The sequence below is a fragment of the Mustela erminea genome, chromosome 7 (assembly GCF_009829155.1).
Source record: "Mustela erminea isolate mMusErm1 chromosome 7, mMusErm1.Pri, whole genome shotgun sequence".
NCBI classification, from domain to species: Eukaryota; Metazoa; Chordata; class Mammalia; order Carnivora; family Mustelidae; genus Mustela; species Mustela erminea.
Genome location: NC_045620.1, coordinates 139,683,984 through 139,698,479, shown reverse-complemented (window position 1 = coordinate 139,698,479; position 14,496 = coordinate 139,683,984). Strand labels below are relative to the sequence as shown.

The 14,496-nt window shown below is 57.1% G+C and overlaps 1 protein-coding gene across 5 annotated transcripts in view; it reads left to right on the top strand.

Moving 5' to 3' along the window:
- Positions 1-14,290, top strand: part of TRAPPC12 (trafficking protein particle complex 12) — a 72,222-nt gene extending 57,932 nt beyond the window's left edge. For 2 of the 5 annotated variants that reach the window (XM_032353435.1, XM_032353436.1), the window contains exons 8-12: positions 908-981; positions 5,247-5,345; positions 9,617-9,717; positions 10,290-10,377; positions 10,569-10,811. In XM_032353435.1, the coding sequence (XP_032209326.1) occupies positions 908-981; positions 5,247-5,345; positions 9,617-9,717; positions 10,290-10,377; positions 10,569-10,811 (605 nt within the window). Of the gene's footprint in view, positions 1-907; positions 982-5,246; positions 5,346-9,616; positions 9,727-10,289; positions 10,378-10,568 lie in introns of those variants that run through there. The other 3 variants (XM_032353434.1, XR_004288086.1, XM_032353437.1) reach the window with 3 other exon arrangements.
- Positions 14,291-14,496: the final 206 nt, after the last annotated feature.

The window sequence follows — 14,496 nt, the reverse complement described above, 5'->3', positions numbered from 1 at the left end:
GGCGAAGGGAGTTAAGTGCCTAATTCTGGCAGTTAGCTTTATGTGTTCTTAAGCAGTCCAAGAGCAAGCATAACTTCTAGAAGGTTGTCACCCCGCAGTGGGCCACCGGTCCCGGCAGCAGCGGGACGATCAGATTCAGAGTAAGGCAGGCCGAAGTAGAGTCGTGCAAGTATGCCCCCCGCCCTCGGCTGAACCGGCCGGCCAGTGTGCCCCCGCCAGCTGCCTCCCCACCCGCTCCCTCCTCCCCATGCTGCCCAGCCCGCTCCCACCATGCTTCCCGTGTCCCCTCCTCCCCCCTCCTCCTGAGCCGGCTGTGCCCTCCTGTTCCCCTTCCCACTTTCCTCCTGGGCCACGTGTGTGACCACAGGCCACCACTGGGAGACGCCCGTGAGGAGCCGGCTTCGGTTCTGCGTCCTCGCCGCCCTCCCTCCCCTGCGAGAGTGCTCCTGACCTTTTAAGCTGTACGTCTGTGCCCGTCCCACACCGATGCTCAGAGTCTGACGGCGGGACGAGAGTAGAGTTTTCCTCGGAAAGGTTCTGCAGTGGGGCCTGGAGAAGGCAGAGCTCGGGGTGCAGATGCTGGTGGGCCGTCCTCTGCCAGCCCCACAGCCGGGGCTCTTGCCGCCAGGCGGCGCCCCCTGGAGGTCACCCGGAGAGGTGTCCAGCGTCTGGGCAGTGACTGCAGCCGCGGGCAGGCCCGTGTGTTCACTGTCGGTGAGCATGGCTTGGGTTGGGCTGCGTGGTCTCCTCTCTGCCCTGCGGCTGACCCACTCCCCTCCCGTTCTCCTTGCTGTGGCATTTCTGCACCTGTTCTCCTTCCTGAGCCAAGGGCACTGGCCCGACGCCCCGGGCTCAGCAGGGGACGTGCCTCCGACCTGTGCGCGCTCACCCCTCCCCTCTCTTGCAGCCTCCATCCAGCTGTGGGGGTCCCGCCTGGGCCGGGTGATGTGCTCCATGGCCAACTGCTTGCTGCTGATGAAGGTGCGTCGGGTCTGGGAGAGGGTGTCTCAGAAGCCGTGCGGGGCGCCGGGACCCTGTGAGGAAGGGCCCCGCGGGGAGCGGGAGGCGCTGCCGGAGCAGAGCGCTCAGTGGCACTCTGACTCTGACACTGGCTCACAGTGAAGGAGATCTCAGCGGACGCTGAGTTGACAGTGTCAGGTCGGATTGTTCAGATGTGGGTCTCGATGATTTAACGAAAATCATCCTCCCCCCCACCCCCTGGCCTCTGTGGTTTTCTCTGGATTCCATCCCAGAAAGGTCCCGGGGAAGAGCGGTGAGTTCTCTTTTCCTGCCCAGGCGGGCCTGTGGACGCCCATGGCCTCTGGAGCCGGGCTTGCCCACGACCCCTGTGTCTCAGGGACGTCCCCCCACCCCAAGGAGGCAGCCCACACACATCCAGGAGGCTGACGTCAGGAGCTGCTCCTTTGTTTCCTCCAGCCTGGTCTCCGGTGGGCCCCTGGCAGCTGGGAGCGGTGTCCTCAGCTCCTTCCTCCTCTTGGGACCTGGCTCAGCGGGGGCCCCGCGTAGGGGGAAAGGGAAGGCTGCCGCGGGAGTCGCTTAGTCCCAGACCCCTCATGAGCTATTATGAGACCGAGAGCCTGAGTCCCCCACAGGTCAGCCCAAGGTCATTCCTGAGCTTGATTTTCAGCAAAGCAGAGCAGGCGGCTCCTCGCAGGGGAGTACCATGGTTGGCCCTGCTGTGACAGCCGCGTTACACATCTGTCCCTCACGGCCCTGCGTGTGAGGTCGTGCCCTGGGTGCGGCGTGGAGGGCTTGGCTGCGGGCGTGCGTTCCCAGCACAGCCCTGCGCCTGCTCGGTCAGGGAGAGGACGGGTGGTCTGGGCACGCCCCCGAGCAGCCTGCACTGGGCAGGTCGGGACTCCCATCCAGGTGGCCCTGTAGGGGTGGGACACAAGGGCACACAGCGACTCTGCCACGCCCTTCGTGTCCAGGAGCCCTGGGCCCTGGCTCTGACCTTGACGCCACGCCCCTCAGTGCAGGAGCGCAGAGCCTCCTCCCTGCTTGTGGGGGGGGGGGGACAAGGTGGCGGCCCTTGTGGTGACATCCGTCATGGTCTTGCCCCAGGCGTGTGTGTGGGCAGGAGGGAGCATCTTCTCTCCCACCTGCAGCCTTGGCAGTGAGCAGGTCCCTCCCTAGAGCCTGGCCCTGTCCCCTCTGCCCCGGCACACGGGCCATTCTCCCCGGCTCTGGAACCCCATGCCCCAGCCTCCCTCCCTGGGGCCGCAGCAGCTGCACGGGAGCCCTAGCAGCTTGTGCAGAGGAAGAGCCGCCCGCACAGTCACGGGGCTGACGTTTCCTTCGTCGGGGGCTGACACTACCCAGGAGGGACGCTAGGTGTTCCACCGGCAGACTTGTATTTGCATCGCGAAGACACGGTAGTAGACTATGACGGGATAAAGTGCCTGTGCCGCCCGCCCGGCGACGGTGAGATGCGAGCGGGCCCCCGTGTGACTTTGCTGCCTGCTTTGCCGGGACCCGAGACAGCCTGCTCTGGTTTCAGAAATACTTCATGAGGAATGCCATTTAATTGGAATTTTCCACACATCTGATGAGTTAAAAAGAGGGAACGCCGTGCCGTGGAGGCCTGAGCCAGCACGCGTGCCCCTTCTCTGGCCACGTGGGGAGCACGTGTGTGGCTCAGGGCGACTCGTGTGGCTCATGCTTGGCCGACAGCATGTTATGTCATCAGCCACTCAGTTATGGTCAGTAACGTTTCTTTACAGTGAAACAAATGCTATTTGATGATGGGAAATCAGCTCGTACATTACAGCCCCGAATACCCGTGGGACGTGACATCGGGCTCTGGGACCGGAGTGCCGTGGCCGGGGAGACTGGCCCAGTCCCACGCTATAAATCACACTCCCTCTCCTTGGACCCGTGGTGGGCCTTGGGTGCCACACGGCAGGAGCCATACTGGCCAAGCACAGCGCCTGCTGCCTCGGGGGGCCGCCGAGACCCCCTACTGGCCCCACGTAGGCTCTAGCCGAGGGGCCACGCAGCCACGTCAGCTGGCTTCAGCCCCCTTCAGATGTCCACGCAAACCCTCTCCGGCCTCCAAAGCAGCAGCTGCCGAAGCAAGAGGCTGAGCGCTGAGCTGATGAAGCAGGCCCGTCCTGTCAGCAGGTCCCTTGTGGCCTTTCCAGCCTGGGTGCGCTGTCCGCTGCGGGCTGGACGCTCCCGGAAGAGCTCACTTGAGCCATTTTCCATTTAAGAGGCTGTGTTCCCTCCTCAGGCAATGATAATCCCTTAGGGAAGCTCCGTGACGAGCTCCCGCTGGGCTTTATTTGGTAATGGGCTCCGTAAAACATGGCCAAGCCCGTCCGGAGGCCACAGCCACTCCTGGCCCGTGTCCCCCATGGGCTGCTGGCACCCTTAGCGCCGCCGCCGCCACCTGGGGTCTGACGGGCCAGCCTCCCCAGCCTCCCCACGCGCGTCTCACGCCTGTGCACCTAGGGTGGTGTTTTCACAGGTCCGCAGCACAACAACCCCATCAGGGATCGGCGCTTGGTTCGCTAACCGTCCTCTCGGACCAGTCATCTCCGGAAGCACTGGCTCCTGGCCGGAAGCGCCAAGGCAGAGCTGTGAGGCCGTGATGCTGGCTTCCGTGGACTTGCACTTCCGTGGAAGTGGGCGGGCCACCGCGTCCACAGGCCGCCATGTGTCAGTGACACTCTGGCGCTACCAGGAACGTCAGACCTGCCTTCGGTTCTCGCTGAAGCCGCAGCAAGGGGCTGCTGTTGAATTACGGGACGCGACTGCCCCTAGAGCCCGCGGGGGCATCCCGTGCACTCCGCTGGGGCCCTACACCAGCCGCCAAGCGGGGCCTCAGCACACACTTGCACACCCACTCCCACACTTACACTCACAGCTGGGCACACATTTCACTTATGCTCGTGCACACATTCACGTATCCACTTGGTTTCTCATCCTCAGGCTTGCACGCACACACTTGGTCGTGCTTGTACATACGCCCATGTACGTGCTTGCTCTCTTACACTTGTGCTTGCACTCACGGTTGTGCATAAGCCACACATCTCACTCACTGGCACAGTCATGCACGTGTGCACGATACACAACCCTCAAACTGCACAGCCCCGCTGTGGGCGGCCGTGACAGTTAGCAGAACGCCAGGGGGAAGGACAGGCGGGTGCTCTCAGGGTCCTTGTGAATCATTTGAATAAGACTTGTCTTAATGAGCGTCACTGGAAGGTTCCAGAATGGAGAGAGTTTTTTCATTCTTCTCCGAAACTGGGATTTTACTGGTCACCTGTCTGTTTGTAGACCACTCCAGTGAGCACATGGGTAGCTTGGCTCTGCCTGCAAATGCAGAGGAATAAAGCACTTGTGGGGGTGACTGCGCATCTGCTGCCGCATGGCTCGTGGCCACGTGCTGGGACTCCAAAGAACACAGCAGCCGTGCTGGGCCTGCTCTATGTAAATGTCCATGATCGCTGCTGTTCCGAAGAGCCGGGGTTTGGGGGAGCCCGAGACGAGCCAAGGGCCACGAGGAGACCTTGTCGCCCAAGAGAGATGACGGGTTCCACCTCTTTCTTGTGGATAAACAGGCTTTTCCTGACTCAGAATCTACCGGGGCCCCCCGCGGGCCAGCACTTGGGGGGCACCCGGGGAAGCACAGAGAAGGCCGGGCCAGCCCGCTCCCCCATGGCAGCGTGGAGGCACTCCGACAACCGAGAGAGGCTGGCGAAGGCCGCTGGCAGCACGTACGACCCGGCTCGGTGGCCAGCGGGATCGCGCACCCAGCTCTGGCATGGCCGGACTCGTGGTCACCACCTCCCAGCACGGCGGGGGGCGCCCCACAGAGGACTTGAGGCCGGCCCCCGGCTGTGGTGTTTGGTGCAGGGTGTCGTGTGTGTGTGAGGACTTTCCCTCCATTTCTAGCGTAGGAAACATTAAGAGATGCTGTTCATAAATTTGCTCTAGGGACTTGGCGGAGAGAAATAGGATGAAAGTCACCCGTTCATTGGTGGTTTTGTCAGGAAAGAGAGACTGTGCCGGCGAATTCCTGTTGCCGTTGAGGTGGCAACATTGAGGAACCATCAGGCCCCTCGAGGGTCCAGCTCCGGCCCTGCGGCTCCTGCCCCCCAGCGGCTCCCGCACTCCCGGGCCCGCTCTCCTCGTGTGCATGTGCAGCCACCAAGCCACGAGCGTTCTAAACCCGAGCGTGACCTTTCTAACCCACAGTGTCCCCGGCGTTCTGCCCGCAGGATTACGTGCTGGCTGTGGACGCGTACCACGCCGCTATCCGGCACTGCCCGGAGCAGGAGCCGCAGCTGCTCAGTGGCATCGGCCGGATCTTCCTCCAGGTACGACCACACCGGCCTCGAGCTCGGGCGGCCCGTCCCCTCTGGGGCCATCTGGGCGGCCCGGGACGCATAGGAAACAGCACAGACGCATCCGGGAGGGGGGCTTGGGCGGGTGGGCGTCTGCCTTCAGCTCCGGTCAGGATCCCGGGGTCCTGGAATCGAGCCCCACATCAGGCCCCCTGCTCCTCCCTCTGCCCCGGCCAGTGCTCTCTCTCGGAAACAAATACAATTTAAAGCGAAAAGAAGTAGCTCCGTAAATATGTCACCTGCGATGTTAGGGGTTTCGGTCTTCACAGTAGTTCTGGTTGGACTGTGTCAAGTCCCGTGGGCTGTAGCGGTATCAGGAAGCCGAACTGCCTGACGGGCATCTCCCTCGACTGCGATTGGTGAAGCCCGAAACGGGACTCAGAAGTCCCCTGTCGCACCCAGAAGAGTGGTGGTAAAACCACACAGAGCCTTCCCTGAACGCGGCTGGTCCTAGAGTCACTGGCTGCTGTTTGGCTAGAAAGAGCAGAGTCCAGCGTGCAGCAGCCCCAGCAGGGCCGAGGACGAGGCAAGAGCAGCGCCAGCACCGGGACGCGTCTTCCTGACCGTCTGGCGCTGGGGTGATGCGCGCCCCCCCACGCCTGCTACCCCCGGCCGCCCGCCCCACCTTTGCAGGCCTCTGCCCGCGGCACCCCCTCCGCCTGTAGCGCTTCCACCATCACGTCCCCGAGCCGGGACTGCGGGAGGAGCGTGGGCCGGGGACGGTTCCAGGTAGTCGGAGAACGGCCAGGCGTCTCTGGGGCACTGCTCACGGGAGCACACGCCGTGCGGAGCCGCTCCCCCTTGGACGTTCCCAGCCCTTTCACACGGAGGCAGACGGGGCTCCCCGGCGGCGGAGACATGAGCGTGCCAGGAAGGACTCGACCGAGGGCTCTCTCAGCCCCGGGCTCAGGTTCTCCTCACCAAAGGGGTCCACACACCGTCCTCCATACCACACACACATGCACGCATACATTGGCACACACTCCTCCTACACCCTGTCATACACACACACACACTCCTCCACACTGTGCACACACGCACACGTACATCTGTACGCACTCCTCCTACACCCCCAGGCCATGCACACACGCGCGCGCACACACTCGCATCTCCTACTCCTGCCCCACCCCCAGCCCATACTGTTTGTTCGCGGGAAGCAGATGAGACCCGCACTGGGTCCAAGGACAGCCTGACCCGGGAGGCCAGCTGTGACAGTCTTGGAGTCCCTGGGGCAATAGATTTCTAGGCACTGATTTTTATATCCTGTGACTTTACGGAATTTGTCAGTTCTAGTAGCTTTTTGGTAGAGTCTTTAGGGTTTTGTATGTGTGGTATCATGTCATCTGCAGATAGTGAAAGTCTGGCTTCCTCCTTACCAATTCGGATGCCTGTTGTTTCTTTTTCTCTCCTGATCGCTGAGGCTGGGGCTTCCAGTACTGTGTTGAATGAAAGTGGTGAGTGGACGTCCCTGTCTTGTTCCTGACCTTAGGGGAAGGGCTCTCGGTCTTTCCCCACTGAGGATGATGTCACCTGTGGTTTGTCCTTTATTACGTTGAGGGATGTTCCCTCGAAACCTACACTGCAAAGGGTTTTTATCATGAATGGATGCTACTTTGTCAGACGCTCTTCCCGCATCTACCGAAATGATCACGCGGCTTTCATCCTTTCTCTTACTGGTGTGAGTATCACACTGATTGATTTGCAAATAGTGAACCACCCTTGCATCCCAGGGATAAATCCCATTGGATTGTGGCAAATGGTTTTTTTAATGTTCTGTTGGATTGCGTTTGCTAATCTCATTGAGGAATTTTACATCTTTGTTCATCGGGGATATTGGCCTGCGGTTCTCTTTTTCGGTTGTGTCTTTGTCTGGTTTTGGTGTCCTCGTCACGCTTGCCCCACAGAGTGAGTTCGGGAGTTTCCTTCCTCTTCTGTTCTCTGGGACGGTTTGGGACGCACAGGTATTAGCTCTTCTGTGTAGGTTTCCTGGAGTTCCCCGTGAAGCCATCTGGTCCTGGACTTTTGTTTGTTGGGAGATTGTTTATTACTGATTAAATTTCATAGCTGGAAATTGATCTGTTCAGATTTTCTGTGTCTTCCTGCTTCAGTTTGAATGGTTTATGTTTCTAGGAATTTACCCATTTTTTTCCTCAGTTGTCCAATTTGTTGGCATATAATTTTTTGTGATGTTTTCTTACAACTGTGTTTCTCTGCTGTGGGCCTTTTTTTTATGAGTCTGGCTAGAGGTTCATCAATTTTGTTGATCTTGTCAAAGAACCAGCTCCTGGGTTCACTGATCTGTTTTACTGGGGTGGGGAAGGGTTTATTTTAACTTTATTTCTTTACTTACTTGAGAGACAGTGTGAGCAGGAGGGAGCGGCTGTGGGAGAGGGAGAAGCAGACTCCTCACTGAGCGGGGAGCTTGACCTGGGGCTCAACTCCAGGACTCCAAGATCATGACCTGAGCCGAAGGCAGCTGCTCAACTGAGCCACCCAGGCGCCCCTGGGTTTTTGTTTCGTTTTGTTTTGTTTTTCTTTTGCTGTTGTTGTTGTTGTTTTAGTTTCTACATCATTGATCTCTGCCCTAATCTTTATAATTTCCTTCCTTCTGCTCATTTTAGGTTTTGTTTACTCTTCTTCTTCTCCCTCTTTTACGTGTAAGGTTAGGTTGTTTGAGACTTTTCCTGCTACTCGAGGTAGGCTTGTGGAGCTACAGACTTTCCTCCTAGAACCGCTTTTGTTGTGTCTCGGACGTTTTGGACCCTTGTACCCTCATTGTCACTTGGTTCCATGCAATCTCCGGTTCTTTTGATTTCTTGGTTGACTCGTTTATCAGTTAGCAGCTTCTTAGTCTGCCTCTGTGTGTTCGCGGTCCGTACAGGTTGTCCTCCTGTTCTGTGTCCTCTCTGATACATTGTGATCAGAAAAGGTACATGGAGTGGCTTCAGTCCTCTCGAATTTGTTGAGACTTGTTTTGTGGCCAGGTATGTGATCTGGTCTGGAGAATGTTTTGTGCGCACTGGAAAAGAAAGCATTCTGCTGCTTTAGGATGTGGTGTCCTGACTATATCTGTTCGAGTCCTCTGGTGCCGTGTGTCATCCGAAGCCGTCGTCTGCTTGTTAACGGTCCACTCAGATGCTGCGTCCGCTGACGCGAGCGGGTGCTGGAGTCTCCGCTGTTGTGACTGTCAGCGAGCCTCCTCACGTTTGTCATGAACTTTCATGTATTTGGTTGCTCCCATGCTGGATGCGTAAATATTTACGACTGTTACACCTTCTTGGATGGTTCCCTTTATTAGTATACAGTGTCCTTTCTCTGTCTCTCTCTTAAAGTCTATTTTGTCTCACGGAAGCACTGCCAGCCTGCTCTCTTTCCACGTCCGCTTGCGGGATAAATGTATTTCCTTGCTTTCACGTTCACTCGTCAGGCATCTTTATGTCCAAAATGAATCTCTCGCCAGCATACGGAGGGTATTTTGTTGTAATGCACTCTGTCACCCATTGTTTTTTGTCTAGAGCATTAAGTCCATTTGCATTCAGAGTAATTATTGATAGATTTGTACTTAGTGCCATTTTCATTACTGCTTTTTGCCATTTTCATTACTCCGTGTCTAGCATGGACCAGCGTGGGTGGATTTTGATGGGAATTCTCCCAGAGAAGTCAAGGGACGCGTAGGTTTGTGCCGGTCCTCTGGGCGAGGGGACGCTGGCGGGCCCAGCTGGAGGGGTTGCACCCAGTGCAGGCAGGTTAGGAATGAATCTGGATGGCCGTGTGGCTGTGCTGGGGGCAGGGGAGGGCATGCTGCCCGCCAGCAAATCCCTCAGGAACTCCCCCTCCTCAGGCCCAGGGCAGTTTTTAAACTGCTGCTTCTGATCTAGATCTCATGGGCTGTTGGCCTTGCTGTCCCTGTGAGGGCAGGGACCCAGCTTCCCAGTACCTCCGGGCTCTCCCAGAGCCAAGCCGGCTGGTTTTTGAAGTTGCAGCTGCCCAAGGTTTGACTCCCAACCGCATACCCGTCCTTCCTGCTCTCTGGGATGTGCCGGCTTCTCGGCCTTCCGTTGACCGGCGCTGTAACGGGTAATGACCAGCGACATTACCGACCGGCGCTGTAACGGGTAATGACCAGCGACATTACCGTTCCCCCACCGATTCAAGCGCACGTTCTGAGCCTAACGTGTCGGGCGGCTGTGCGCGTGGATGTGCGCCTCCTGATCCTGTCTCCTGAACTGACTTTGTCAGAGCAGATTGGAGACATTAAAACAGCCGAGAAGTATTTTCAAGACGTGGAGAAAGTCACCCAGAAACTGGATGGACTGCAAGGCAAGACAATGGTCTTAATGAACAGGTAAACCTCTGAAGACTATTTTCTCAAATTTCCCAAGAGCTCAGACGCCATGAGTAAAGCCCCTTGGGAAAGGCATGCCACCCGGTGCCCTAGACCTGACCGCCAAGCCCCTCACCACCCAACACGCCCACTGATGTCTCCTTGAACTTAGGTACCTTTCAGTCTCAGCAGATTTTAAAATGTTTATATTGTCCCTGTTTTCAACATAAATTTGCATAAATGTTTATCCTCTGTAGCCTCCCCCAGCTGCTTCGATGCCCCATTTACCATGTCCGCAGGGTTCGCACACACAGTGTGGGGGTGGGGGTGGGGGTGTCCTTAAGATGGAGCCTGTGCCCAGTGCAGAGCTCACGCCACCGCAGAAAGTGTCCGTTTGTTCAGCAGGAAGGCACTGAAGTCCTAGGTCACCTAGCAAGAGTGCCATCTGCCCGCCAGGGCGCGATGTGCTTCATCCAACCGCAGTGTCCCCCCAGCCCCCGGCTGCTCAGAGTTACCCCAAGGAGATGGAGCACGCTCCTGCCCGTGCCCTCCACCCCTCTGCTTGCCTGCTCCCCCTGTCCTTTGTGTTCCAGAGCATTCCTGCACCTTGGCCAGAATAACTTTGCTGAAGCCCACAGATTCTTCACAGAAATCCTCAGGATCGACCCAACAAATGCCGTGGTAAGGTCCCACGAGAGCCAGGGGTTCACAGCCGGAGCCCGTGCGGCATCCATGGGTGTCTGTCCCAGCGGGGTTGGGGGTTCCCGGCAGGGCCAGCCTCGGCGGCTCCCCCCGCCACTCGCCCAGGACGGGGCCCCCGCACAGACTGCCAGTGGCCGGGTCCGACCCTGTGCGCGCGTCCTCCCCTCCAGGCCAACAACAATGCCGCCGTGTGCCTGCTCTACCTGGGCAAACTCAAGGACTCCCTCCGGCAGCTGGAGGCCATGGTCCAGCAGGACCCCAAGCACTACCTGCACGAGAGCGTGCTCTTCAACCTGACCACCATGTACGAGCTGGAGTCCTCCCGCAGCATGCAGAAGAAGCAGGCGCTGCTCGAGGCGGTCGCCGGCAAGGAGGGCGACAGCTTCAACACGCAGTGCCTCAAGCTGGCCTAGGGCCCTCGCCCTCTGGAGCCCCGGGGCCTCCGTGAGCGGCATGTGTGGGAGCGTCTACAGGAAACCACCGGCCGAGTCAGTAAAACCTTTCGCGGGTGCGGGTAGCCGTCTTCGTGCGGAGCCGCGCGGAGGCCGGACTGCCGGGCAGCTCGTCCGACTGCAGCGAGCTCCGTGCCTGCGGCTTTGCTGGCGGTTAGGAGTCCGGGGGTGACAGGCTCTGGGGATGGCGGACAGGCGCCGCGGTGGCTCCGAGGAGGCACTGGGTCTCTTTTTTTTATTCTCGGAAGCTGAGCTGCTTCATCTCGTAATTCTGAATATGCTCGGAGAAAAGCTGAAAACTATCATAAACCGTCCTCCCTCTGTAAATCCCTACATCTGGGCATAAAGGCAGAGAAGCACCGAGCAGACCGCCCTGCCCCTGCTCTCCGTCCCCGTCACATCCCAGAACTACGCGCGTCACTTTGATTCACCCGGTTCCTTTCCAGCTGATGCCACACTCCGTGGCCAGGCCCGGCGACAGGGCAAGATTCCACCGTATTTCTTCTGTGCTTCGTCCGTCACAGGGAGGAGAGGGGCCCGAACGCAGCGCGCCCCGAGGGAGAACACGGAGCTCACACGCGGGCGCTCGGGGGTCTCTCTGAACCAAGCACGCCTCGATTTCGCTGTTTGGTCATCGTGCGTGTCGGGGCAGTCGCTTCAGTATTTAGAGTAGCGGGAGGCGTTTTCCGCTCTACCCGCTAGGTCCTCTGGTTGGTCTGATGAGCCAGGTGACAGATAAATGGGAGAAAGGTTTCATTACGTACAAGGGACCCATAAGGACAGGAGCCCCAAGGACTAGCCAGGCGATTGAGGCTTCTGTGCCATCCTGAGCTAAGGCAGGGCCTGGGGAGAGCGGGGGGTTCACAGAACTTTGCCCCCCTGGACAGGTCAGAGTTTATAGCCGGGAACAGCTCCCCTCTGAGCAAGACCCCCACCCCAACCCTTCTATGTCGTTCAGGGAGAGGTCAGTGTTTTCCTTAGCCCTGCTGCATCCTGACTGTCTTCAGCTCGAAATAATCCATTTGCCGAAGTAGCCTACGGTGGGGGACACACATCCACCCGCCTGCCGCCTCTAGGAATTTCTGCCGCCGGGGGACCGGAGCCGCTCACTGACCTCGTCTCCCAGTCCTCACAGTAGCTTCGTTCCGCTAAGCAGTTGGGCCTCATTTCGGGAGGCAGCTGAGCAAGAGGCTGCCGAGTCAGGCTGGGGGCGAGTAACCCGGTGTTTGCTAAGAGACCTTTCTGTGGAGACAGCAGGAAACCAGCCGAGTCAGTGGCACAGGCCGACGCCCACTTTCCAAGCCCTGGCGCTCGGAGCAGCTTCAGATGTGTGGAAGCCATCGGACGGTTGGCCCTGGCCTGCAGTGTGACCGTCACTAGTGAGCTTTCCACGTGGCCCACACAGCAGTGGGCACAGAGACTGTCCACACGGGAGCCGGGGTGGTTTCCCCGAGTTGGGGGGGGCAGCTCAGCCGCAGCTGCCATGGCTGCAGGAAACGGCCAGTTCTGGTTCCCGACAGCCCCAAGTGAGCAGGGCAGGGGGAAGTGGAAACTTCAGTTTGGAGAGTTGCAGCCAAATGCAGGAGGAAAGTAGAAGTTGGGACCTGGCCCATTTTACAGGTAGAAGACAGAACCTCAGAGCCCAGGAGCAGCATAGACTCTGCGATCCGCAGAGGCATGTTAGGGAAGCACAGGGTCCGCATAGCCCCCCGACTTCCATCAGAGAACCCAGAGCAAGACTAAATCTGGTTCCCAGTGAAGTCGTTTCAGTGACCCGGCCTGGTTATTTACAGAAGTGCAGAAAACAGGGCTTACTGTATAGGCTCTATTAAATCTGCTTTGCTGGAACTTTTCATAAAAGGTCCTAGATGAATCTCAGCAGCCTCTCCAGGCTAAGAACCCACACCAAGGACCTGCCGTCAGACTTTGCCTGCAGTACATACAGATTTAGGTGAATTTCTCTCTTCTCAAGGTCCCCAAAATATCCTGAGGTTTCTGGGCCTGCCAGGACGTGCCCTTCCATGCAGACAGGCCAGGCCACCAGGCATCCCGTAAGCGAGAGGCCAGGATGATGTCCCCCCAGGGTCTCACTGTCTCCATAAAGTCAGCCTTAGTTCCCAAAAGCTGATCATCTCAGAGTCGTGACATCGCTTTCAGATAGAATGTTCTAGTCAGGCCTAGTAATGTAACGAACCTTCTCAATCATGTCCTGTCACCGGAGTGGAATCTGAGCACAGTCATCACACATAAGGCCACTAAGATGAGAATCCTAAGTTGGCAGATCCTGGAGGGATCGGGTAGCAAGAGACACTGTTTCCTCTTTGTTCACAAAGGTGTATCTTAAATCGTTGAAACCTTACGAGAAGGTGGTTTCCTTAAATCTGGAAAAACAAAAGAACGGGCAGTGTTTCAAAGCAGAAGTCCCGGAATGATTGTTCTCCTGAATTCATGCAGCCCCGTGTGGTACTTGTCCCGCTTGAATCCGTGATCCGTTAGTTCCAGAAAGCCTCACCCAGCTCACTTTTCGGCTTGGGAGATTCTCAGAAGCCCATCCTTGTCGAGTCCATTCCTTGACTCTCCCTGAAGGTGAGGTGCCATTGCGGGAATGCTGTGGCCCCAGCATCACATCACAGCGAAGCAGCGGGTCTGTAACCAGACAGGACCTTCACTGCCCGCTGTTCACCACCCCAGGCGAGTTCGTTGTAATGGAATTGACCGAGCAAGGTGCTTATTTCCGTCCATTTTAAGACAACTGGAATTCCAACCAACAGCCTCCAGGACATACTCGGTAATTCATAGGACATACTCATACTCCCCCTTACGGCGCAACCTAAGAAAGTTCATCATCATGTATGTGACGTGCTTTCCATAGAATTCCACACCAGATAAGCTTCCTTAACCCAACGTCGTTCTTAGTAGAAGTGGGAACAAATCTTGGGAGATGGTCCAGGGACCCTCTGGAAATTCTCAAAACTTGGTTCAGAGTCAATGAGGCCTTATTTAGAATTCAATTCTGGGAATTTTGTCCAGAATATCAGCACGTTTGGACACTTGACTGAAGAGGGTCACAGACCATCGTCGAAAAGAGTACTTGATTAGGTCGTTTTCTTCAGAGTGCCAGAAACTGAAGACCTGGTGCACAATCTTGGCCCTTTGGCACATTATTTAAAAGGTAAAGAAACTTTCACAGTCTGTTAACAGCAAAACTGAAGTCCAAGAAAATTTCATTTTAAGAGTAAAAACCAATTTTGTTCCACTTGCTCTGATATTAAAACTAAATTTTAACCTTAGCCAGCTTGACTACACATTAAAATTTCTCTTCAAAGATGTCCTTTTCTGGGGACTCAGTCCGTTAAGCATCGGGCTCAAGTCATGATCCAGGGTCCTGGGATGGAGCCGCCTCGGGGGCTCCCTGCTCAGCGGGGACCCTGCTTCTCCCCCCGCCTCTGGCCCTCCCCCTGCTTGCGCATGCATGTGCTGACAAAGAAAACCTTTTTTTTTTTAAAGATTCTTTTTCCACAAAGCTGCAGCTTTCTTCAGCCTCACCAAAAGCGTATCTGTGTTCCTCAGAACTCCTTTTACCAAAATCACACTTTCCTTGCGTACAGGAATGTTTTCCTTATTATTTCCAGTAGCTTCGATCACA